At 31.6% G+C, this 24,811-nt stretch overlaps 4 protein-coding genes across 4 annotated transcripts; 2 read left to right on the forward strand and 2 right to left on the reverse strand.

The window, feature by feature from the left end:
- The first annotated feature begins 3,793 nt into the window (after window positions 1-3,793).
- Window positions 3,794-5,473, forward strand: LOC114166236 (large ribosomal subunit protein eL43z). Its single transcript, XM_028050942.2, has 5 exons — window positions 3,794-3,922; window positions 4,035-4,074; window positions 4,304-4,392; window positions 5,070-5,152; window positions 5,244-5,473. The coding sequence occupies exons 1-5, from the start codon at window positions 3,920-3,922 to the stop codon at window positions 5,305-5,307; spliced, it is 279 nt and encodes a 92-aa protein (XP_027906743.1). The 5' UTR covers window positions 3,794-3,919; the 3' UTR covers window positions 5,308-5,473.
- Window positions 5,474-7,730: 2,257 nt separating this feature from the next.
- On the reverse strand, window positions 7,731-12,107 carry LOC114167308 (uncharacterized). Its single transcript, XM_028052362.2, has 3 exons — window positions 11,053-12,107; window positions 8,940-9,201; window positions 7,731-8,269 (listed from the first exon to the last, which is right to left on the reverse strand). Exons 1-3 carry the CDS (start codon window positions 11,937-11,939, stop codon window positions 8,090-8,092), a joined length of 1,329 nt encoding a protein of 442 aa, XP_027908163.1. The 5' UTR covers window positions 11,940-12,107; the 3' UTR covers window positions 7,731-8,089.
- Window positions 12,108-16,755: 4,648 nt separating this feature from the next.
- Window positions 16,756-20,316, forward strand: LOC114166208 (cytochrome P450 714C2-like). Its single transcript, XM_028050899.2, has 5 exons — window positions 16,756-17,182; window positions 17,838-18,064; window positions 18,389-18,630; window positions 18,782-19,157; window positions 19,710-20,316. The coding sequence occupies exons 1-5, from the start codon at window positions 16,888-16,890 to the stop codon at window positions 20,133-20,135; spliced, it is 1,566 nt and encodes a 521-aa protein (XP_027906700.1). The 5' UTR covers window positions 16,756-16,887; the 3' UTR covers window positions 20,136-20,316.
- A 743-nt stretch (window positions 20,317-21,059) lies between these two features.
- LOC114167526 (methyl jasmonate esterase 1-like) lies at window positions 21,060-22,622 on the reverse strand. Its single transcript, XM_028052627.2, has 3 exons — window positions 22,072-22,622; window positions 21,564-21,692; window positions 21,060-21,450 (listed from the first exon to the last, which is right to left on the reverse strand). The coding sequence occupies exons 1-3, from the start codon at window positions 22,495-22,497 to the stop codon at window positions 21,160-21,162; spliced, it is 846 nt and encodes a 281-aa protein (XP_027908428.1). The 5' UTR covers window positions 22,498-22,622; the 3' UTR covers window positions 21,060-21,159.
- Window positions 22,623-24,811: the final 2,189 nt, after the last annotated feature.

The raw sequence follows: 24,811 nt of genomic DNA on the forward strand, positions 1-24,811 counted from the left end.
ACATATGATTAGAACACCCTGAATCCAGAAACCATGCGCCATTCCTTTTGGACCCCTTTTCAACCGTAGCCATCAAAAGAAGCTCTTCCGTTTCATCTAACTCTGCATAATTTGCTTCTTCTTTGTTCCATTGGGGACATTCATATTGGAAATGTCCCAAGTTGTGGCAGTTGAAGCATTCCACAATGGCCTTTGAGAAATATTGTCTTCCTCTTCCTCGTCCATGACCTAGTCCACAACCTCGATGTGTGCCTCTTCCTCTTCCTCTGCCTCTTCCCTCCAATGTAAGTACTTGCTCATTATCTCGACAGACCTTTTTAAACTTCTGCTCATGGACCACAAAAGAGCTTTGAAGTTCGTCAATAAACATTAACTCTGTGTCCTTGGACTCTTCAATCGAAACCACGACATATGTGAATCGTGCTGTCAAAGTTCGAAGGATTTTTTCAACCACCTTTGCATCGGGCATAAGCTCTCTGCTTCGCATTTTATTTGCCACTGTCATGACTCTAGCAAAATACTCCGTGATGGTTTCTGTTTCTGTCATTTCAAGCACCTCAAACTCCCTTCTCAATGCATTAAGCATTGATTTCTTCACACGATCATTTCCCCCAAATTTCTTTTTCAGGGATTCCCAAACAATCTGGGATGTGCTCCTATCCAAAATTTGTTCGAAAACTAATCTATCAATGGCCCTGAAAAGGTAATGTTTGACTTTGTGATCTTCAGTTCTGGATTTCTCCAACTGCTCTAATTGTGCAGCAGTCAAAACAGTACCTTCGATAGGCTCCTCAACACCATTTTGAATTAAATTCCATAAACCCTTGGCACGTAGAAGATTCTCCATCAATTCACTCCAATGGTCATAATGTTGGCCATCAAAGTAAGGAATTTTTGAAGAGAGTTTGTCGTTGTTCATTGTTGTAAGTTTCTTTTCTCACAGGTAAGCTGCGGCTTATGTATCAGGCCCAGTGGGGGCTCTCTGATACCAGTTTGTAAGGAATAGAATGTATATTGAAACTACTGCCGATTGAGTGCTTTTATTGAATTCAACGAGGCTATTAAATAGTCAGTAACCGAATACATTGGAATAATAACTGAATACATAAAAATAGCTACGTGATAACAGTGAAACATAAAATGCTCCTAAAAGCTAGGCTCAGTAACAGAAAACACTCCTAGAAACTAGGCTTTATGCAACAACAACACAACAGTAAAAATCTTTTCATATATATATATATATATATATATATATATATATATATATATATATATATATATATATATATATATATATATATATATATATATATATATATATATAAGAGTATTTTTCTGAATTAAGTTTAGCGGGTATGGGTATCCACGGGTACGGATACTATGATACCCGTACCCGCCCCGTTAACATGCGGGTATCAAAAATACTTGTATTCAGGGGTAGCGGGTATCCATTTTTAATATTCGTTTCCTATCCATTACGGGTTTTATCCGCGGACCGTGGATATGGATTTTTTTGACATCCCTACTCTTAAAATCATGTAAGTCCGCATCCTAATTAAATCTGCATCAAATTCTCAAGATCAATATACGAACATAAACAAATGTAGTGTAATTATATATAAATACAATTACTTATTCTTAATTTACCCTTCATAATATATTTAATTATTTATTTTTTAAAGAATATGAGTTATGTTTACATATTTTTATTCTAACAATGTTTTTTTTTTTCCATTTATTATTAAAAAATCGTATACACAAGTGCTACTTAGCACACGTGTTTACACTAATATTATTACTAATATTATTACTAATATTATTAGAAAATATTAAATTCAATAAATTTATGTATATGCCATTTTTCATGCAAGAGAAAATAAATATACCGTATTATTGTTAATTGTTAACTAATACGAAATGACCTTAAATAAAAAGTCCAATTTGAGAGTAGAAGTCAATGTAAGTTCATACTTTTGTTACATTTAAATATATAATTTTATTATTTTTATAAGTAATTAATTAACATATAAAAATAATAAAATAAAAATAATTGTAAAAATAATATTAAATTTTTTATATTTTTAAAGAGATAGTTTATTTAGTTATTTAGAAAAATTATTCAATTGTTAATTTTATTAACTAAATAAATAAATAATTTTTTATTTATAAAGGAATAACACTTTTCAATTACTTTTTAATTAGAAGAAAAAATTATATGAAAATAGTATATCCACTTTATTTTTTACTAGCATTTTTTGAATATACGTGATATTATATTTGTAGATAATGATAATGTAATGTTATTAATTTAATATATAAAATAAAATTAAAGTGAAATATATCAGAAAATATGAGAGAATAACGGTTGATAAATAGAGAAAAAGAGAAAAGCAGAGATAGACGATTATATAAAAACGTTTGTACAAATAACACTCAATCTTCAAAAATTTAATAAATAACTATATTTTAAAGAATAAAATTGGTATTTTGAAATGTAGACACAAAAAGAGAATTTCTTTATATATTGTTATAGATTATAAGAAGTAATTAAATTTCAAATTTATTTGGTAAAATTAGTTATATACACTTTGAAATTCCTTTCAAAATATTTTTTGAAAAAAAAGTCAAAATATCAATTCAAAATTTCTTCATATGTATTTTTTAGAATTATAAATTTATTATTAATATTTTTTTTGTTTAATATAGTGATAAAAAATAATAGTATGTTTTAAATTACAAACAACAAACTACTAATTTATTAATTTTATTCTTAAATTTAATCCTTAATATTAATTAAATTTAATATTTTACATTTTTTTGACACATGGATGCGTTCGAGTATATTTTCTAAATTTTCTTCAGTTAAAAATCTTTAACATGAATTAAAATTGTTCGTTTTTTTAGTAAGTTTGAAACTAATGTAGATGAAGTATTAGAAACACACTATTTTCAACTTATTCTTTCTCGTTAGTTGAAATTTATTGAATATGAAAAAAAAATGGCAGAACTTATGCTTTGTATAGCTTTTTGCTCTATTGATTTTATAGTTTTTAATAAATGCTAAGAGTTAATTTTCTTTATTTGAAATTTTGAAAACCATAAAACTGGCAAAGAAAATCACAAAATAAGAGGTGAGACTTTTTTTTTTTATAATAATTTTACAATATCTAGATAAAAATAACTACACAAACACTCAACTAAAAACTAACCAATTAATTTCACATTTTTTTACAATTTTTTATTGTCATTAAATTTATATTTTTAATAAAAAATATGAAGACCTTCATGGAAAACTTTATGTGTTTTTCACAGTATTCATAATACAACTCAAGACTTTATGTCTCCTACTTTTTTTCCCATTATTTTTTTCCATATTTTACTCATATTTTATACACTTATAATTCGCAAAAAGAACTTCCAATAATGTAAAGTTATAATTTCTTTATATACTTGATGTAATTAGTTGTGGAAAATTTTTGAATTATAATTTTTTATATCGAATTTGGAATTTAATTTCAATATTTCTTTAATATAAGTTACCCATTTTCATTATAAACGGTCTTATATAAGCATTTAAATTATTTAATATAAAGGAAAAATATAATTTATAAAACTGAAGACATTTATTCATTGTAATTTTTTTAATCTTAGTATATTTTATTCATTAAAAGTACTTATTATATATGACTATAATTTCGAAGAATCTCATTTATTTATTTAAAAGGCAAAATAACATATTAATTTTTGGTGGTTGGGCAAACCGAACTGGACTGGGCTTAAAATATGGATCGAATTCACATAGGCCCATTACCGCATCCCTAAAAAGTGTTCTTATTCTCCTCAAACCCTAGTTTTGCAGAATCGCCACTCACCTCAACTCTGCAACTTCTTCACTCTTCTCTTTCCACAGCTTCCGAAAATGGTACTTTATTTCTCTTTCTGGTATTTGGTATTTGGTATTGCGTTTTTGAAACCTTAAGCTTTTTTCTGATCCCAGATTTTAACGTGATTTGTGTTTTTGTTCATGGGAACAGACCAAGCGAACCAAGAAGGCCGGTATTGTTGGAAAATACGGTACGTGTTCTGTTTCGATTGTTGCTGATTGTTTTCAGTGTTTGATTTAGGGTTTAAGGTTCATTTTGTAACGAAGAAGTTATCATAAAGTGAAATTTGAATGATACTGGGTTAGGAGTAAATCAAGGGTTTTTGATACGTTTTTTTGGTTAAAGACAAGTTCGTTTTAGGAGAAGTATGTATATATCAAAGTGAGGTGATGATTTATGGTTATGTTGTCAAATTTCAGGCACCCGATATGGTGCTAGTTTAAGGAAGCAAATTAAGAAGATGGAAGTTAGTCAGCACAGTAAATTCTTCTGTGAGTTCTGTGGAAAGGTTCGTTCTTTAATCATCCTTTTAATTATTTACTTTTAGTGTTTTCCATTGATTGGGGTTGTTTGAATAATTATATTATTTTTCTGATCGAACTAACCCAAAATTTTGACATTTCCATTACTTGGAATTTGATTCCAAATATGACCAAGATAAAATGTACACGATAAGCCCCGTTGAACATGTTACATTGTAACGCTATGTACAGTTAGATTGTCGAATTAAAGAAGCATAACATTCTAATAGTTGTATATTTTGCAATGTATAATGTCATTTTATATACAATATATTCATTAAGTTTACTAGTTTGAAAAAATTATACATCTTAAATGAGTACACAAATTTGAACTTGATTGTGATGTTTTTTCATATAATCCAAGCCCATCTCCCTAATTTTTAGGAGCTAAACCTGTTGGTATTAAACTTTTTTTGATTCCCGGGTAGTGTAATCTATCATTATTAAGTATTAGATCGGTGCCATGGAGAAGATTTTTGTACATGCCAGTTGCAATTTGTGATAAGAGTCCTGCAAAGATATGTGCTTCCCGTTGCAATTCACTTGTCTATATAGCAAAATTTCGCCTTCTGTCATATGCCATATATAGAACTCTGGACATGATAATCAATATTCTTTGACTATGGCTTAAGATCAGTATTTGATGGTATGTTTTGTTTTTCAGTACGCTGTTAAGAGGAAGGCTGTGGGCATTTGGGGATGCAAAGACTGTGGAAAAGTGAAGGCTGGAGGTGCTTACACATTGAAGTAAGTATCTTCTTCTACTGTCTTCTACTTGTGATAATTTCTTGTATGGTAGTTAAAGATATGTTTTGTTTGTGCTTCTTCTTCTTGACAGTACTGCCAGTGCCGTGACTGTCCGAAGCACCATTCGAAGGCTGAGGGAGCAGACCGAGAATTAGACGCAGTTTGAACCTTTCATTTTGTTTTCAATGCATAATTTTTGCTCTGCTTATTTTAAATCGTCATACTTTGTTTTAGTAGTTGAACCAGAGTACAATTTTGACTGTCTTTGTTCAGAATATCAGTAACGTGCACTTTATCATTCAAGAATGCTATTTAGTTTTATAGTATTGTGTCATTGGATGGTAAAATTATGTGATTTTATTGTGTCATTGGATATATTTGTCTTTAGTTATTTTGGTCTAACTCTATATATAAAAGAAATCATCACATTTTATTTGGCTAACTCTTATCATACTATTAATTATTTCTGAAAACAAAATCAAATTTAGTTTATACACCACTTTAAATGTTATTGGTTGAATGATTGAAACTAATGTGGTATTATTTCTTGTTTTTCTTAAGGAAAAGAACATTTTGTATCTTAATTGTTATGTTTTGTCAATGTAGTTCTTGAAATCTTTAAATGTTTATCTTAATAATGAAAAAGATGTAGTTTTTTATACATGAATCAGATCAACATTTAGAATTAATCAAAGACTGAATTGATAGCTTTGCCAAATGGTTCATTTTTCATTTTGGTGTCACGATGTTTAATTTGAATATAATTAATATTATATGTAGTTATCTTTCATATAATAAATAAAATCGATGATCAAAAACAGTAAAAATAGCTTATGTTATGTTTCCGCTAGTATTTTCGACCTTTGTTCCCTTCACATTCATTCTTTAGTGTATGCGTTATCATAACTTATTAAATAAGTTATGTTTAATTATTAATGTTTTCCCCCTATTTTACACTTTACTCTCTTGACTATAATGTTTTTAACTTTGAGAAAATATAATATTCTTTTATATATGAAACTAATTTTTTTCATATCTCCTTTTTGAAAAATGATAAAAAAATATAATTAATGCAAAAAAAATTCTTTATCAATTCATTTTTTTCTTACATTTATTGCTGACATTGCTGTCTAGTATTTTTACTAAACTTTGTTGACAATAGAAACTATCCGAAATTTCTTGTTACAAACGTTCTTACGTTTAACAAGTAACTACCACAAATTTCGTATCATTGTTACAATAGTCACAATTTACAATTTTTTTTAAAAAAATCGATAATAATTAAAATGTATCGTTGATAATTCATGATTAAAACAAAAAAAAAAAATCAATGCTAATTGTTCATACACAACATTTAATTTAAATTATGTAAATTTGCCTGTCTAGACAGTGACCTGAATGACTTGATTTGGACAACATGAAGTTATACTATGAAATGTGATGAATCCAAATCAATTAGGTAATAATCATATAACCACAATGCTAATTGTTCATACACACAACATTTAATTTAAAGTAATAAGAGATAACACAAAGTTCATGTAATATTATTTTCTAATGGAATTACTGGCTATATTGATTAAGATCACAGGTACAAATGACATACCACTTTAAAGTTTAAAAACTTATCTTTCTGACGTTCATAATCTAGACACAATTTTATTCAAAATAGCTTTTACAAAATTCAAACAGATATAGACAAAAGTGATGTAATTGTAAAGTTAAGATGAAGCTAAAAACTTAAAATAGGCAACATACGTGGATGGGGAGTTGATGGTATGAAGGGCATGATGAGATGGCGTGAGGGTGACAAGAAAAGAGATGATGATGATGATGTCCCAGACACATTGCCCCCTATTCAATTATCACCAACAGCAATGAAGATTGATATACAAGTCTATCTGATACCTTAAAAGGAAAGAGGGAAAAATGTAATAAATATAAAATACATCACTCCAGAACTATAATATCAATTCCTCGTACAAGGCCTAAGCAAAAAATGGTTTTATTCTTGACCCAAAAATATTACCATACACTTTTTAATCCATGTTTTTCATACGGTTTGGTAAAAGCAACTCACTATTGCTAAGGCCTGATATAAAAATATCTTTTCAAGCCCTTTTTTTCTACTGATAGAAAATCAATTCTAATACTTTACAATGTCTGAAATATAACTCGATCTAGTAGAATTTCTTTCTCAATCTTTTCCATATCAATCTATCTGTCTACTAACCCCAAACCAAATGGACACTAGGCATTGGAAAATACAGAAATCAATTTTACAGCTCTAATCACCTCAGAGTTGTTGTTACTAGTCAGCTTTTCTCACATGGTTTCCCAGTCCCACTGAATAAAGTTGCAACCCAATCAATAAAGAATTGTTTTCAGTTAACATTAAATGTGCAGACATCAGAGTAGAAAAAGAAAAAAACATCACACCCAAAACTCTTAAGCCAATCATGCTTTCAACCTTTACACCAAGCAGAATTATTGATACAAAATATAGTTCTAAACACTAAGGTTTACCGTTTAAAATTACAAAAAGACAATGCCTCATCTAACCAATCGAGAACTCTAGTTTAAAAGGTAACAAAAAAATATCACATTTCAAAGATAAAGCAAAGATATCAAGATATTTCTCTCCTTATTTACCGAGTGATCTTACAACGGTAGCTGGGTTGAGGTTTCACCCGCACACCAGCATTTACATCTACATAAATTTACAAAATGTAGGCAAAGGGAAAAAATATGTAGTTTTTTACCAAGTGGAAGCCATCACCATTTCTCCCCCAATACAAGACTTATGGCAGAGGATAATAAATTTGCTTGCTCTCAGCCTGTGGTGACGAAGGTGGTGTCAATGGCTCAGTTAAAAATATCGACATCTTCCAACAATCTCGTGCATTTCTATTGTAACAAAAGTTTCAGGTGATAGCCTCACACAATGGTGATTGGAATGCTCTTGCTGTTAACATTATGATGCATTTGATTTTGCACAGCCTTGACAGAAGCTACTCTAGCTGCATTGGCTGCTCTGTTAGCTGCTGCTACTGCTCTATTAACCCTTTCATCTACCTTGGCCACATCATAGGCCTTCTTAGCTGCTGTTCTTGCTTCCTGTTTGTTCACAAACAAACACATTATTAATAATGAAGGCTCATGGTGCAAACTAACAGTTTGCAGTCAATTTTGTCTTTTCTTTCCTTCTATTTAAATGAGCTAATTTGATACATATAAAAAATGTTCAATTTAGAGTTTTAATGTAAAAGAACATTTTCGAGTTTTTTCTTTCACTGTGATTCTTGACATGATTGATACTATCAATTTCACGACCTTAAAAAATGAAAAAAGAAATTTAGATGAAATTTCAAAACTAATAATACCGCTATATAAAACACCATTCAACCTTCTAAAATACTAAAATTGATGATAGATTTTCAAAGCTAATTGCTAGTGATAAGCAAAGCTTAGAAAAAGGTAAAATATTATTGGGAGGTGCATTTGTAATTGTTCACAATTGTTTTAAGAGGTTTTTTATATTGAAAGTTATTAAGATGTTCAAGAGAAGGGAAGGCAGTTTAAGCATCTCTCAAAAGATGATAATGCAATGTACTCATAGAAGACCGATACATCATTTGCCATTGTAATAAAATAGCAAAGCATCAATGACGAAATGTAATCATCCAGACTGATCATCCTAGGCCAAAGTCTTTTTTCTTTAATGATAAACCGGAAAGAACATTAAACAATAAATGAAGGTAAACTAAGTGACAAATGTAGAGTGTACCTGCACTGCATTTAGTACTCTGGAATGATTGACAGCAACTGGAGAAACAGGATAGGTGGCACTCTGTGAGCTGGGAATATCAATGACTCCATTTTGCCAGTGACCAGACTGGGTTTCTCCATTTCTAAATGCATACATTCCAATACCTTGCCTTTTGCCTTCATGCCAGGATCCTTCATAACAATGGCCATTTGCAAAACAATATACCCCATATCCCTGCATCTTATCCGCAAAGTACTCACCAGCATATGTATCCCCATTTCTGATAACAGAAATAATTAGTTAGGTAAGCAATGAAAAAGAAACAGAATAAAGTCCTGTCAAATTCAATTCAATAACACCAATGATACTTAAATGAGAGGAACCCATATTCAAGGAAAAATCAGAAGAATGCTTTCAAGCATCCATGATGAAGCACCAAATTTCGTTAACTACATGCCCAGGATCCTAGTCACTGATACTTGAAAGCACAGTCCATTTTAAAATTAAAGACAAAAAGGTAGCAACGTAGATTGTAGATGCTCAACACAGTGTCTACAAAGTGCACTGATCAGAGAACAAATAATCTTTTTTGTTTTTTACAGACTGTTTTCCTTCAGTGGAATAAATAGGGAGAGGGAGAGAAGAAGAAAAGACACCACACTTGTAGAAGCTTGCAAAGTTAAACTACACGGCATTCAAATGGTTGGAATTATTGCTATGTGACATGAAGATCACAAAGCCATGTTGTGGAATTAGCTTCTTGCAAAGGAACTTGAGATGAGACTGTGTCCTTCAAAACATTTGCCACGTAATTATAATGGAACACCCTATTGTTTTAAAGTTTTAGAGGTATAAAGGTATAAAGCACCTTTGAAACTGATTCTATCTTTGGGAGCAGTACCTCTTTCTCTTGTAAACTGAAAGTAGCAATAACAAAGATAAGTCCTAAGAACATGAACACATACAAATAATGTTTAACATCCTAAAAGACCTCAAAGCAATTGCTTTGCAATAACTGCATGACATATTATGCTCCATAATTGCTACAAATAGGTACACAACCAACACAAGACCCGAGCCAAGTAAATTTCAGATGCCTAGGACATATTTTACAAAAAAGAGAAGCAAATTTTATATCTTTATCCTCTATGCAAATGCTTTCAACTGTAAAAGTATGTTAATGGTAATCCTACTTTCATTTTTTATAAAATAAAACCTAAGACAACCCACGAAAGCAGCAAAAAGTTACAGTCTGAAGAAATTGCGGCAAGCCTACAAAACAGATGACAAAGTACATTACTAAATCAAGGCCAACATCTTGCCAAAGTAACTCAAACGCTTTAGACATACACACAAAAGAGGTATTCAATTAGTACACAATCAATAAAAGCTGCCATCACATTATTCTCAATTGTCAAGCACAGAACATCAATCGCTAAACAAGTCAACAATAAAGCAATTTCAACGCACACATGGACAGTTAGAGTATTAAACGTCATTCCAGAAGGAAGAGTTTGTCATATCAAAAAACCAAATCTAGCACCAACACCTTGACAAAAGCATCTCATAAAAACATTCACACACGCACTTCCAGCCAAAGTGACTCACAAAAGCTTCACACATACAGCAAATAAAATCAAAACAAAACAAGCATGGGATAAGTTTACATCCAACAAACGCAAGCATAACACCATTCCCATTGGTCAAAACCCAAACACCATCAGCTAAACAACAAAGAAACCAAACATACACACGGCCACCAAAACATTGTCGTAAGAAATTCCCATAATCCACAAACCTAAGGAACCAAAGACAAAGCACAAAACCAAACAAACTCCAGTCAGAAACACACATCAGTCAACTCCCACAAACAAACCATTAAATCACACACGTATCCTGATTCACACTACCCAATCCACACCGGCACATCAAAACACCAGTTAACGCGATCTCAAGTAAAACATCACGCACTCAGTTCCACGATGAAATATTGATTCCGAGTCCAGAAGTGATCATAAATTAAACCAACCTCGTACCCAATTTTACTACCTCGAACTTTCAGAATACAAACACCCAATTATAAACCATAAAGCACGTCAACCATAAATCACACTTCAACCATTTCCATTACCTAAAATGATAGTGTCCAAGGCCATGCTTAACGCCCCACTTGAACTCCCCCACGTACCTGCTGCCATCCTCACACGTGTGCACTCCACAGCCATGACTCTGCCCACTGGCCCACTCCCCAGCATAAACATCGCCGGTGTAAAACCGGTACACCCCGAACCCGTGCCGGAGACCCTGGCGGTACTGCCCCCGGTACCTACTCCCCCTCGCCCACGTCTCCACCCCAAACCCATCGTACTTCCCCTCCACCCAATCCCCCTCATACCTCCCACTCATGCTGTAGTAGTAAACCCCACTCCCACAACACTTCCCTCCCCTGAACTCCCCCTCGTAAACGTCGCCGTTCGGGTACGCAACCACGCAGAATCGAAACTCGGGCTTTGCCGGGCGGGCCCAGAACACGGGTAGCTTCAGCGCGGGCCGGGCCTCGGGCTTGAGGAAGAAGCGGACGGAGGGGATTCGCGGCAGGGCGAGGCTGAGCGAGAAGAAGAGCGCGGCGGAGAAGAAGAACGCGGCGAGGAAATCAAGGATGAAGGAGTTTGTAGGGTGGGAGACGAGGAAGTAGAAGAATGGTAGGGAGAGGAAGAGGAAGAGGCGTAGACGGCGGCGGAGGGAGACGACGGCGGATACCCAGGTGGCGGTGGTGGCGGAGGGAGCGGTGGCGCGGCACGGCTTTGGAAATCTGTTGAGGGTTGGGGATTTGCAGAGGGATGATCTTTTGTAGGGGACTGTTGAGGTTTGGGTTTGGAGGTTGAGGTTGGGAGTTAGGTTCGGGATAGGGTGGTGGTGGTGGTGGCGGTGGTTGTGGTGGTGGCGGAGAGGGTTGAAATCGGAAGAGACGCCGGTGCTTTCTTTTCCGATCTGAAGTTCGGATTTCTTATGATGCATTACATTAGAGAAAATCGTAACCACTCGCTTTCTTTTTTTTCTTCTTCTTCTTCTTCTTTTTCTTTCACTTTCACTGTTTCTTTTTCTTTTGATGTTTCTGTTCAAAGAAAAGACAGAGAAGAAGAAAGAAGAAAGTGATCATGTGCGTGTTTTTAGTTTTCTTTCTGTTCCCTAACATAATAATAATTCGCCAACTATATTAAAAAGTGGCTATCAAAATCTAAATTAAATTTATGTGATAAGAAAACTTTAACCACTATTGAGGGTATTGGTACATAAAATAGTATTTTATATCTTATGTATTTTTCTTATTAATTTTTTAAAATATTTTATAGAATATTAAATGAAAATAAAATTTAAGATTATTCTATTTAGTAAGTGGAAGATTAATAAAAGAACCAAACAAGGACTTCAGGTTTTCCTTAAAGAAAGCTTAAAATCAAACTAGGGATAACATTATTTATCATTTAAAAAAATAAGCAATATATTTTTTTCTTGCTTTAGAGGTGTCGTTGCAATAATTTCAACCTTCTAATTTTGTGTGCACTTTTAGGAATTAATTAATGCATATAATCAAACATAGTTTATTTGTCAATAATAAATTGTAAAATATATTTTTTTTTCAATGTTATCACTTTTCACATTCATTAATAGTACAAATATATGGATATTTTATGAACAATTTTTTTAGAATTATTTAATTTAAAAATAATCAAATTTTAAAAAAATTAGTAAGATAATTATTTTAATTTAAAGAAATAATTATTTTTAAAGACTAAAATTGAAAAATAAGTATTTGTAAAATCCTAAAAAGTGGTATCTTTTGAAGTGATAGTAATTTAAAAATAATGAGATTCAATTATTTTAATATTAAAATATTTTAGTATAAATAGCTTTATTATAAATGAATTTCATAATTTTAAAACATATAACATCTTTAGAAACCACTTTTTTAGAGTTCTCTGACTTCTCTTGGATTCTTCTTCTTTGCTTGTCTGTTTGAATAACAAAGACCTACTATGGTGCTCCTTTTGACGAACTCTTCCTTCTTGTCCGATCAGTTTCTCTAACCGTGCAAGTTGAACTTTTGCTTATTTTTCAGTGGGTTTTATTTGTACTGGCTTGCATGTGACTCTCCTTTAATTGCATGAGGTTTTAACCCTCCTTATGAGTGTGTGCTATTTAGTGATCATAACGATATGTCTTGATTGTTCAAGTATTGTTCTTAGGTATAGATAGAACATCCTATGGAGTTATATGTATTTTGGTGTTCTTGAAGTTGTTTGAGGTCGTGAGAGCGTCTTTGTTAGGTGAGGGAAGCTAGCTTAAATATCGTGTTTTATTAGTAGTTGTGATTTTTAGTACTTTGTTTGTATTGATGGATTTGATGTGGTGTGAGTATGACTAGATGTATTATGTTTGGCTAGATTTATAATTATATGCTGAATTGTGTATGTGACTCTAAATGAGCTAAATAAATTCTCTCTGTAAGGCTTCAATTTGAGTAATCTGACATTTGCTGAGCCAAAAATCATGAAATTTGTCATCATAAAGATGTTTTGAACTAAGGATTGACTCAAGAATGCCATATTTCACAAATCAAGCTCAAGGAGGAGTTTCTATGATTTGTCATGACATTAAGTGGCACTGATGGGCGTTAGGTGCCAATTTTGGAGTCCCAAAATAGAAGCCACTACATGTGTAGCACCGGGCACCGTCCTATCATCGTTGGGTGCCACTTTTTGGTGTTACCCAGTTTTTAGTATTGCGTCCTCTTGTTAACTGTCAGATCAAGCTAAAAATTTGACAGCTAATCCTAGACACGTGATTCTTCACTTTGACTAGTGTGATCTTTGTTTTGAAGCTCGTGGTTAGATAAATGTTTTTCATCGTTTTGACACACTTGTAATTGATTGAGATGGAATTACTGATATGTGAATATGAAAATGAGATTAAGAATTTATATGATAAGGTATGTTGATGTATGATTATGGGTATGAGGATTATGATCCGACCCTAAGATAGGTAAAAGGTCGATTTTTAGGGAAGGTTATAAGCCCAAGCTTGAAGAACTTGACAAAACCAAAGTCCGAACAAGGAAAGGGTGATGGGCTGACCTTGAGGAAGGTTATGGGCCGACTCCAACAAATAAGAAGCCGAACAAGGAAATGGTAGATCGACCTTAAGGAAGGATATGGGCCAACCTCAAGCCTGATCACAGACTCTATACCCTCAAGGAGACCATGCAAATCGTTTCCTTGTAACATTAACTTTTTGCCCACGAACCACTTTTTCAATTATAACAAGAATCTACCCACTCCCGAAATCCAAGGGAAAGAGAACATTGTAAACTTTTATTTTGTTTGTTTATAAATACGAAGGTTCATCCCAAAGAAGAGGGAGGGAACAATTTTGGTCTTAGTACTCCCAATTTTAGCTAGGTTAAGAAAGTTCTTCTTATTTTGTCTTCGACAAGAAACACATATTTTTCGTCGGAACAAGTAGTATTATTATTATTCTACTATTATTAATATTATATATATATATATATATATATATATATATATTATATTACTTTTTATTAGAAATAAATACGTTTAACTTCATACTTTAATGATTCTATAGACTAAACCATGGTTTAAATTTTTATATCTATATTCTTTTAACAAATTTTAATATAAACTTAGTTTTAACAAATTTTAATATAAACTTAGTTTTGTATTTTTTTTTGAGATTTATATAATGCACATCATATATACATTTTATTTTAACAATAACGTGTGTATACACATTTCAGTGTAATGAAATAAATAACTCAAAAATTTAATTATAAATTTTAATCATACAATAATATTATTTTGCTACACATAACTAATAATATATTACTATTTTTATTAATATTATTTTACATTAATAACAATAAAAATAATAATATTAATATGTATACATTATTCTATTATTTATTATTATTATTATTTGTATTATTGCTTTTATTTATTATAATATATTACTTGATCATAAAAAAAATAAAATAATATTATTAATTTTGAATTACTTAGTTATAAAAAATAATTAGAAATAAATTTTTTGCATTATTAATTTTTTAAAAATATTAAATTTATAATTATACATAATTATAACACTTAAATATAATTATATAAATAAATTATTTATTTAAATATAACAATAATTACATTAATACTTTTAATATAAATTAATAAAAAGAGGAAAAAAAAACCCGTGCATGCACGGCACGGGTCTGAGGCTAGTTTGTTATAAAATTTGTGAAATGACAATAAAATGGTTTTTGTTGGGAACTATATAAAGATGGTTTTGTTTGGATTTCTAAATATTATTTCTAATTATGACAACATCATAGTTAATCATAGGAGTAAAAATATAAGAATTTTTATTGTAAGGATAAAATATAGTTTATTAAAAATAGAGATGTTACATTGAAGGTTGAGTCGAGTTGATCTGTTTCGAAGGTGGAGTTGGATCGATCTGAACTGAAGGTCAAGTCGTATTGGTACATACCATAGGTTGGGTCGGCCAGGGCCAAAGGTTGAGCCAGATTGGCTCGGGGCAGAAGGTCGAATCGGATCGGCCCGGTCCGAAGGTCAAGCAAGGTCAGTTTTGGTCGAAGATAAGCCGAGTTGATTCGTGCCAAAGCTCAAGTCTAGACGATCCAAGTTCAATCTTCAAGAGTCAATTCAAACTGAAATTTGAAATGACTATTCTTGGACTGAATGTCGAGCTAACTCAACTTGGACTCAAAAATAAAATTAAACCGGTCTTAAAACATATATTAAATTGCTTTATTCAAACAAAACATTTGAAATCTATTTTAATCACTTCATTCAAACAAACTATTTAAAAAATAAAGAGAATTTAATTACAAATAATTCATATATTTTTTGAATTTTTTCTTTCAAAGATTAAGATTTGTACTTTTTTATCAATAACATTTTGAAAAATCTTATTTATTTTGTATTTTTTTTATTAAAGTGTATAATTTTAATAACTTTATTTTATTCAATTAAATCAGTGAAGAAAAGTTCTATAAGTATATTTCTTAAGAAAAATGTAATACCCAAATTTTATAATTCTTACTTATTAAGTAGAAGTATGTTGAAAATACAAATTACTTTCTTTCAGGTTAAAATAAGAAAAGAAACAAGAATTGTAGAGTTGCTTTTGGATGGATTAGAGAAAAAACTCTAGTGAGTAACTTGTTTGTAATAAATATACATTATGTATTGTGTTGGTGTCATTGTTGTTGTATTGCGGGTTAAGTGGGCCGAACCTAAGTGAACCAACCTCTCATAGGCCCGCGCTAGCTGCAGGTTAAGCTGAACAAGCTTAAACAGACTAACGGATTAAAATACTTAGTCCGCTCCACACTTTTTCTTGCGAGCGTACGAGCTGGCCCACCTTTCCTAAACATTTGTGAGATGACAGAAAGACATAAAGATGGTTTCTTTCATATTAAAACAAGAGAAGAAACATTAACTATAGAGTTGCTTTTAGATGAATTAGAAAAAAAACTCTAAGTAACTTGCTTGTAAAAAATAGAGTTGCTTTTGGATGGATTAGAAAAAAAACTCTAAGTAACTTGCTTGTAAAAAATATACATTATGTATTGTGTTGGTGTCATTGTCATTATACTGCGGGATTAAGTGGGCCGGACCTAAACGAACCAACCTCTCATTAGCCCGTGCTAGTTGCGGGTTAAGCTGAACAAGCTTAAATAGACTAACGACTAACGGATTAAAATACTTAGTCCGTCTCATACTTTTTCTTGCGATCCTGCGAGCTGGCCCACCTCTCCTAAAAATTTGTGAAATGACAGGAAAAGGATAGGAGGCACATAAATATGGTTTTGTTCTATTGTGATAATGTGAAGTAAGAAAAAGTAAAGGAGGAGGGAGAAAGAAAGTGCACTGTGATGGAGATGAACACAGTGAAGATTTTGTTAGGAGCAGTTTTGGTGTTGTTGATTCATGTCTTCAATGTTTTGGTGTTGAGGCCAAGATCAATGAGAGCAAAGCTTCAGAAGCAGGGGATTAAAGGGCCTTCTCCTCACTTCTACTTTGGCAACATCCCAGAAATGAAGAATATTTTGCTTCAAGTTCATTCAACACCAGCCACTGAAGATAAAGAGAAAGATGAAGACTTTTCTGTCTCTCACAAGTGGCCTTTCACTCTCTTCCCTCATGTTCAAAAGTGGATCAACCAATATGGTGAGTTAGTCACTTTGGCCAGCCTCATAAACATGTTGTTTTCTTCCTTTTTTGTTTGGTTTGGAGCAATGAATCGACAACAGTCACTGTTCTTTGCATTGAATGGTTTTTTCTTGTGAGATTTTGATCATAAAAGTTGAATAATGGTTCTGAGTGAAAAATAAAGGTACATGCTTGCATGCTTGACATTTTGGGCTCTTTTATATTTTCTGAGTTTATTGATCAATTTGTATAGGCTGAGGCTTAACATTGAGTTGAGTTTGAGTCTATTGTGAATTCTATCTGTTCTTGATCTGATAAAATTCATGGAAATGGTCTGTCACTGTAGCAGAAACCTTTTCAGCTTCCATACAAATAAATGCATTTCACTGCACATATGCCAAAATCTGTAATACTTTCTCTTGTTCCAAAGGCCCTTTTGGCTAAAGGGCCGAAAGAATCATGTTTTCACAATCCTCACGTAAAAAGTCAAGATCTTTATCCCAGTTGCAATTTTGCTTACAATTGGTTTAATGGTGTGTTCAAAAGACAAGTTGTCAAATTCTTTCAGGGTTGGCATAATACTAAATAAAAGGGTTGGTTTCCTAGAATTTGCAGATTGATATGATTCTATTGCCATAATTTTTATGTTCAAATTTTGATTTCATACATGCAGGTCCCATATACTTGTTTTCTTCTGGGTCTATTCAGTGGCTAATGGTGTCAGATATAGAGATGGTGAAGGAAGTGGTCATGCACACCTCTTTGAATCTAGGGAAGCCTACTTATCTGTCCAAAGACATGGGGCCACTCTTGGGAAAAGGCATAATGACATCAAATGGGTCAATTTGGGTTCATCAGAGGAAGATAATTGCCCCAGAACTATTCCTTGTTAAAGTGAAGGTAAGTGTATCCTACCCAGAACTATACCTTTTAATCAATTTCGGTCCTTAGCTGTCTAAAATTGTATTGCAGGATCGAAAATGATTAAAAGGTATCTATAAGAACTAAACAAGTAGTTTCTTGGTGTAGGGACTAAAACATAAAGATTGTGTAGTTATATATGGATCAAATGAGTAGTTAAAGCTTAACTCATTGAGTATGTTGAAGCATTTTGACTCAGAAAACTGATCTGAAAGAAATATATAAGAGAGCTAAAAAATGTCAGCTATAGTGTAATACAATATACCAATCTCATGATTTCTTTTGCTGTGAATCATATTGAAGGCAATGATTAATCTGATAGTGGACTCAACAAATACAACACTAAGGTCTTGGGAGGGTAGACTTCAAGGTGAGGGAGCAGTATCAGAGATTAAAATTGATGAAGATCTTCGAAGTTTGTCAGCTGACATAATTGCCAGAGCTTGTTTTGGGAGCAATTACATTGAAGGAAGAGAAATATTCTCAAAGCTCAGAGATCTTCAAACTATCTTGTCCAAGCGTCATTCTGGAATTCCAGGCTTTCGGTATGCATGTCAACTAAAAGGACTATTTTATGCTCATCAATCATAATAATGTTCAATGTTTTGCACATTTGTATGTTATGTTCTTGTTCTTGTTCTTGTTAGTGATGCTGCTGCTAATGTGAAAAGTGGTGTGCCATAATCTCTGTTTCAGATACTTGCCAAACAAAAGCAACAGAGAAATGTGGAGATTGGAGAAAGAGATAGACTCAAAGATAGCAAAGCTCATAAAGCAACGTTTGGAGGAAACTCATGAGCAGGATCTCTTACAAATGATTCTTGAGGGTGCAAAGAACTGCGAGGGTGGTGGTGATGGCCTCGTATCAGATTCCATCTCACGTGACAGGTTTGTGATAGATAACTGCAAAAATATATTCTTCGCTGGACATGAGACTACTGCCATCACAGCATCATGGTGCTTAATGCTGTTAGCTGTGCATCAAGATTGGCAAGACCGTGTTCGAGCTGAAGTGCTTGAAGTTTGTGGAGAAAATGCTCCTGATGCAGACATGCTCAAAAGTTTGAAAACTGTATGTTTTCACTAAACACAGTGAATTGATACATTACATTCATCTTCCCTTGGTTTAGTTTTTCTTGATCTTTGAAAAATTTTACTTCAGAGACTTAGTTTTCATGCATCATAGGTAGTATTACATGCAGAAAAGCTAAGAGCATGTTTTTGATTTCATGCAGATAAACTAAGCTTTCTTAAAAGCATTTCATAAAAAGTTCCTTTTTCATGGAAAGTTAACTTGTTTTCATGAATAAAATTTGTAGCTTACTATAATTTTCTACCAACTTCCTTTCCTTTCATCTTGATACACACTTTTGTTCCTAGGTAAGAGCTGATTCTGTGTTATGTCTAAACGAAACTATCTTACTTCAAAACACTTTTCTTCAAACTTATCTAAATAAAACTTGATTTTGATCACATCAATTGCTGAAGCATTCTGATTTATGTTTATCAATACAACATTTGTCTGTCTCAAAATTCAGTATAACTGTAGAAAAAACATCTGCAAGTTTCATGAGCATTCTTTCTCATGAACTTGAAGCCTTCCATAACAATGTTATTCATGCAGTTAACCATGGTGATTCAAGAGACTCTGAGGCTGTATCCACCAGCAGTATTCGTTGTTAGAACAGCTCTTGAAGATGTAAGTCTAAAAGGGTTACTAATTCCAAAAGGAATGAACATTCAGATTCCACTCTCGGTGCTGCAGCATGACCCTCTTCTCTGGGGTGCTGATGCTCACAAGTTCAATCCTGAAAGATTTGAAAATGGGGTGCTTGGAGCATGCAAGGTTCCACAAGCTTATATTCCATTTGGAATAGGGGCACGTGTGTGTGTTGGACAGCACTTAGCCATGGTAGAACTGAAGGTGATTTTGTCTCTGATTCTGATGAAGTTTCACTTCTCTCTCTCACCAAGTTACTGCCATTCACCAGCCTTTCGTTTGGTCGTGGAACCTGGCCATGGAGTTGTTCTTCAGATGACAAGAATTTGAGCAACTGTGTAACATTTCTCTTTGTTCTTTGAGGTCCTCTTTTGCTTTTTGTGCTCAGAAAATGGGGTGGATATGAACACAATAATACATCACTTTTCGTAGCAGATGAGTGATGAAAACATGCAGGAAATGTTGGTTGTTTTTTTTATTCCAAATAAGAGAACAATCATTAGTTTTCTAACCTGTTTTTATAAACTTAGAAAGTAACTATAAAAAATATAGATGATGAAATTATATAGGTTAACTTTTTCCATAAACTCTTCTAAGACAGAAACAGAAAATATACCAGTTTTAGTAAGTTTTAGTAGGGTTGGGTTCGTTGGACAGCCTGCCTGGGTTAAAAAAGATAAAAAAGATGAATCGGATTGAAGATTTCAATCTATCAATTCATTTTGGTTCGAACATCAATTTGATAGGTCAAAATACGGATCAATCCAACTTTGTCTTTTGGCCTAATTTTTTATGGATTCTTATAACAATTTTTTTCTTTGATAAAGTTTATTTTTCAACACACACTAACCTTTTCTCTTCTCTTTTTAAGTTACATCAAACATTTCTTTCATCCATTAAAGTGTTGTCACGTGTATATCGTCAACAGTTCATCAACAAAATTTTGTTAAAAAATAATTTTCCTTTTTTTATAGTAAAAAATAAAAATAATAAATAATTAAAAATACTTTTTTCTATAATATTATATTTTGTAGATATAAATACATAATAGTATTGTAATTTAAATTAATAATACTTATAAATTAAATTCTAATTATTAGTTATAATAGAATAATTTAATATGTAAATATAATAAGTTAATGATAAGTTAAATCATTAACCCCTAAGATTTTACACTAAATCAAGAATCATAAGTTAATCTATGGAGGTTTTTTGACATTAAGAATAACAATGACTAAAGGGTATCATTGGTACTTATTTTCATGATAATGGTACCATAATCTTGTCTTTATTTTTTTAATTTTTTTCAAACATTTCTTTATTTTATGATGCACACTACATTACCATAATGAAGTTAAAATTTGTAAGCAATGTTTAACAGTTCCAAAGCAAGATCTTTTGGTTTGGAAAACATGGCCATATGGTCTGAATTCTTAATCTTTTTGACATCAGCATATGGACCAGTCTTCTGAATTATCCATCTTTGAAAGTCCTCTGTTACCAAATTATCTTTTTCAGCAATGATGAAGACTTTAGAAACCCTTCCATTCCTCTTCTTGCTTACTGCACTTTGTTTTGCCAATAGTTTTGCATCATTCATAAATGGAGGTAAAGGTCTCACCACAGATACACCAAGTGTTAAATCCTGCATAATATATAAAAGAGATAAGGTTTATTACAATCAAATCATGCACATGTAACTCTACAAATCAAAATAACTAACCATTCATTAACTTAACTTTTCATGAACATGTTTACCTCAGTTGTTGATAATTGGTATAATCTAGACCTCAGAAATTCAACTCCAATTGGTGAGAGGAATGGAGCATTGTTTTCATCCAATATGAAGTATTGCTCCTCCAAAACATGACCCAATCTTCTATTTACCTACATCAGTAACACATAGATTCCCCAAATTGTATGATTCCTTAATAAACACAAATGAAAATATAAAATCTTGACTAATAATTCTCTATGGATCAAAAGGAGTTGAATCCACAATCTCTCGCATCCTCCTTTCCAAAACCTGAAGTTAAATCTACAATCTCTTCACATTCTTCTTTCCAAACCCTTCAAACCAATTTTATATCTTTCAAATGTTAGTCAGTCAGAGAGTTAAATTCACGATTTCTCTCACTTTTTTTTTTTTTTAATTTTTACTACTATGTCAACCAAGAGTTCAGATTCTTCATTGGTTTTTTTGGTGCAGTCCTCTGCTGAGCATTAAAAATACACCGATAGTGTGACAAGTGAGAAGAATTAATACCTCTTGAAGCAAAGCAGGGTAGGTGAGGTTTTGAGAGACAACATAGGCAGTGATGAAAACTGCAACAGAGATTCTCTGAGGGTATTTTTCCATGGCAATGGACACTGATAGCCCTCCAAGACTGTGACCTACAAGAATAACCTTTTCCTGAGGAGGAAGAGAGGCCAAGAATGTGATGAGAGGCTTATGATATTCTGAAACTGAATCAACTTCTTCAATCTTCTCTGTATTCACACCACATGCAGCCATGTCTAGAGTTGTCACATTGTGACCCTCTGATTTGAGTTGATGAGCCACCTTATACCAACACCATGCACCATGAAGAGCTCCATGCACCAGCACAAAGTGCTTACCATCAACACAAACACAGAAAAAGGGAAGAATGATGACAAAGATCATCAAAAGGTATTTCTCCCTTTTCAACATCTTCAAAACCTGTTTTTCCTTTGTTTCCTTTGTTTCTTAGTTCTTGCTGTAGAAACTGATTCTTATGATCTTTTCATCTATTTTATGTATCTATAGGTCCATCTGTTCTTGTTTTTTCCAAGGATTGTTATTTTTTAAGTAACTTTTTTCTCAATTTTATAAAGACTTAAACATATTTTTCTCATACAAAAGTCTAGACTTTTCTTTTGACTGGTACTAAAGTTTTTTATTGACTTTTTGAAACAAAAAAAATATTGTAGTTAATCTCATATTCTATGTTTACTGGTACGCCACATTATTTATAGAAAGATGTGGTGAAATTGTAGTTTTTGTAATGTTTCTAATTTTTGTTTTGTAATTTTTAGTCTTCTTTATTTTGAAAATCTATAATTATGATTTGATCTTCAATTTTTCTAATAATGTTCTTTTCTTTTCGCATTTTAAGCACTTAAAATTATTCTTTTTGTATATTAAATCTAGGATTCAATCCCAATAAACGAAATATTATATAAAAAAATTTAAAAATAAACTAAAATTTCAGTTTTCTAAAATATTGGGATTAAAATTGCGAAAAAAGAAAACCAAAATTACAGGTAAAATTTGAAACGGAGCCAAAATTTGAGTCAAGATTCTCTATTGATTTTTTTGGTACTATTCTTTGTTGAACATTAAAAATACAAAAATACACTATAGTAATATTTTAAATGTCTTTTTAATATATTTTAGAACATTGAAATTAGTAGTAATCAGTGTATTATGAAAGTGTAGTAAAGAAACAATACAAAAAAAATCAACAAAGAATCTAAATTCACCAAAATTTACACTGTAACAAAACAATATTTGTGGAAAAAGATGTGAAAAATGTCTCAGAAAACATTTAATAGATGCAAAAAGTTTTCAAAGACGAAATATAGAATGATTTTTTCTTTGGAAGGATAAATAAAATTTGAATCAAAAGAAAATTCAAACATATTTTAAAAATAGAAAATGTATTTTAAGTCTTTCAGTAAGACTACCTCATTATGAAAGGGATATGTTCAATAAGAAAATAGTGTATATTGTCCTTTATATGAATCAATTATGTACTAATGATTTTTTTTTTTCGTGTAATAATTTAATACGTTTATTTTATATTCATATAACTAATTTATTTTCAGAAGGTGATGTAACATGCAAACTACCATTTGAACGAGGTAATGTGATAAATAATTTTATTTATTGGTTGCTGCTAAAGTGTTTACATCCTTCATGTCAACACTAATTTTTGTGTTTGTTTATGCCAAAGTTATTCATAACTTTAATCAACACGTAAACCCCTTTTATACTAAAATGTTACAAAATGTTTATATTTTACCCACCTTTTAACACTCTCTCTTCGTCATCATAAACAAAATAGAACATATCAATTCACTCTTACTAACATAGATAAACAAAGAACAACATCCAAAAAACAGAAATTAAACAATTCAATTAGTCTCTACAAAACTAAATTGTTTCACAACAACATTCAATACCACATACTCTTATTATAATCATTTCAATGCAATTATAATTTTAAAACAATAATACTTAAAAATCTTTACTAGCTTCCTTTACCTTAAAAATAGTTCGTACGAAGCTAAAACTTTATTGGTCAATAAATTAAACTACTTTAAAGACTTATTATAAAATATCTAAACAAGACAAAACTTAATATAAAATAAATTGAGTTGAAAGAATCAATATTCTTAAGTGTCTCTACTCAGATTAATGACTAAAATACTCTGAAAATCAAATAAAAAAGATTTAATAAAATAAATGGAAAAAGTCCAATCGGTTCAAAATACTCTTCTTCACCACTTTTACTATATGGTGTGGTTGATTTTTCTTTTTAAATGGATGAAGATTGAAGGTGTATTTGGATGAAAATGGAAGAAGAAAATATGAACGTGCATTGAGGGCGAATGATAGAAAAGATAAGTTTAGGGTGGAGAGTTCTTTCCCTTTCTGTTTTTACTATTACTCCCTTTCAAGATATGTTCTCTCATATTTGGATTTTACTTCAATATTAAGTAAAACATATTTTTAATCCTTACAAACATTACATTAGGTTTAGCAAAATTAAATCAAATCCATATATTCAATATATATAAATTACTAATAAACTATTTCAATATCCTTCATTAATTTTTTAATTGCTCATATGATTCTATATCAGAGGTAATGAGTAGTAGAACTCTCCTAAATTAGTTATCCTAAAATTAGAATTTTGCAGCTTTTGTATTATAGATATCACATAAATTAGAAATAAAATGATTTTATAATATATAAATAA

The sequence above is a fragment of the Vigna unguiculata genome, chromosome 10 (genome assembly GCF_037176805.1).
Source record: "Vigna unguiculata cultivar grain cowpea cultivar isolate G323 ecotype 2 chromosome 10, ASM3717680v1, whole genome shotgun sequence".
Taxonomy (NCBI): Eukaryota; Viridiplantae; Streptophyta; class Magnoliopsida; order Fabales; family Fabaceae; genus Vigna; species Vigna unguiculata.

Coding starts and splice junctions, on each gene's coding strand:
- LOC114166236 (XM_028050942.2), top strand. Junction 4,075..4,303: donor CGGTATTGTTGGAAAATACG/GTACGTGTTCTG, acceptor GTCAAATTTCAG/GCACCCGATATGGTGCTAGT. Junction 5,153..5,243: donor GGAGGTGCTTACACATTGAA/GTAAGTATCTTC, acceptor TCTTCTTGACAG/TACTGCCAGTGCCGTGACTG.
- LOC114167308 (XM_028052362.2), bottom strand. CDS start 11,939: ATGCATCATAAGAAATCCGAACTTCAGATCGGAAAAGAAAGCACCGGC. Junction 9,202..11,052: donor CTTGGACACTATCATTTTAG/GTAATGGAAATG, acceptor TTCTGTTATCAG/AAATGGGGATACATATGCTG. Junction 8,270..8,939: donor GAGTACTAAATGCAGTGCAG/GTACACTCTACA, acceptor GTGAACAAACAG/GAAGCAAGAACAGCAGCTAA.
- LOC114166208 (XM_028050899.2), top strand. CDS start 16,888: ATGGAGATGAACACAGTGAAGATTTTGTTAGGAGCAGTTTTGGTGTTG. Junction 18,065..18,388: donor TATTCCTTGTTAAAGTGAAG/GTAAGTGTATCC, acceptor ATCATATTGAAG/GCAATGATTAATCTGATAGT. Junction 19,158..19,709: donor TGCTCAAAAGTTTGAAAACT/GTATGTTTTCAC, acceptor TTATTCATGCAG/TTAACCATGGTGATTCAAGA.
- LOC114167526 (XM_028052627.2), bottom strand. CDS start 22,497: ATGTTGAAAAGGGAGAAATACCTTTTGATGATCTTTGTCATCATTCTT. Junction 21,693..22,071: donor ACCCTGCTTTGCTTCAAGAG/GTATTAATTCTT, acceptor TTACTGATGTAG/GTAAATAGAAGATTGGGTCA. Junction 21,451..21,563: donor ACCAATTATCAACAACTGAG/GTAAACATGTTC, acceptor TATATTATGCAG/GATTTAACACTTGGTGTATC.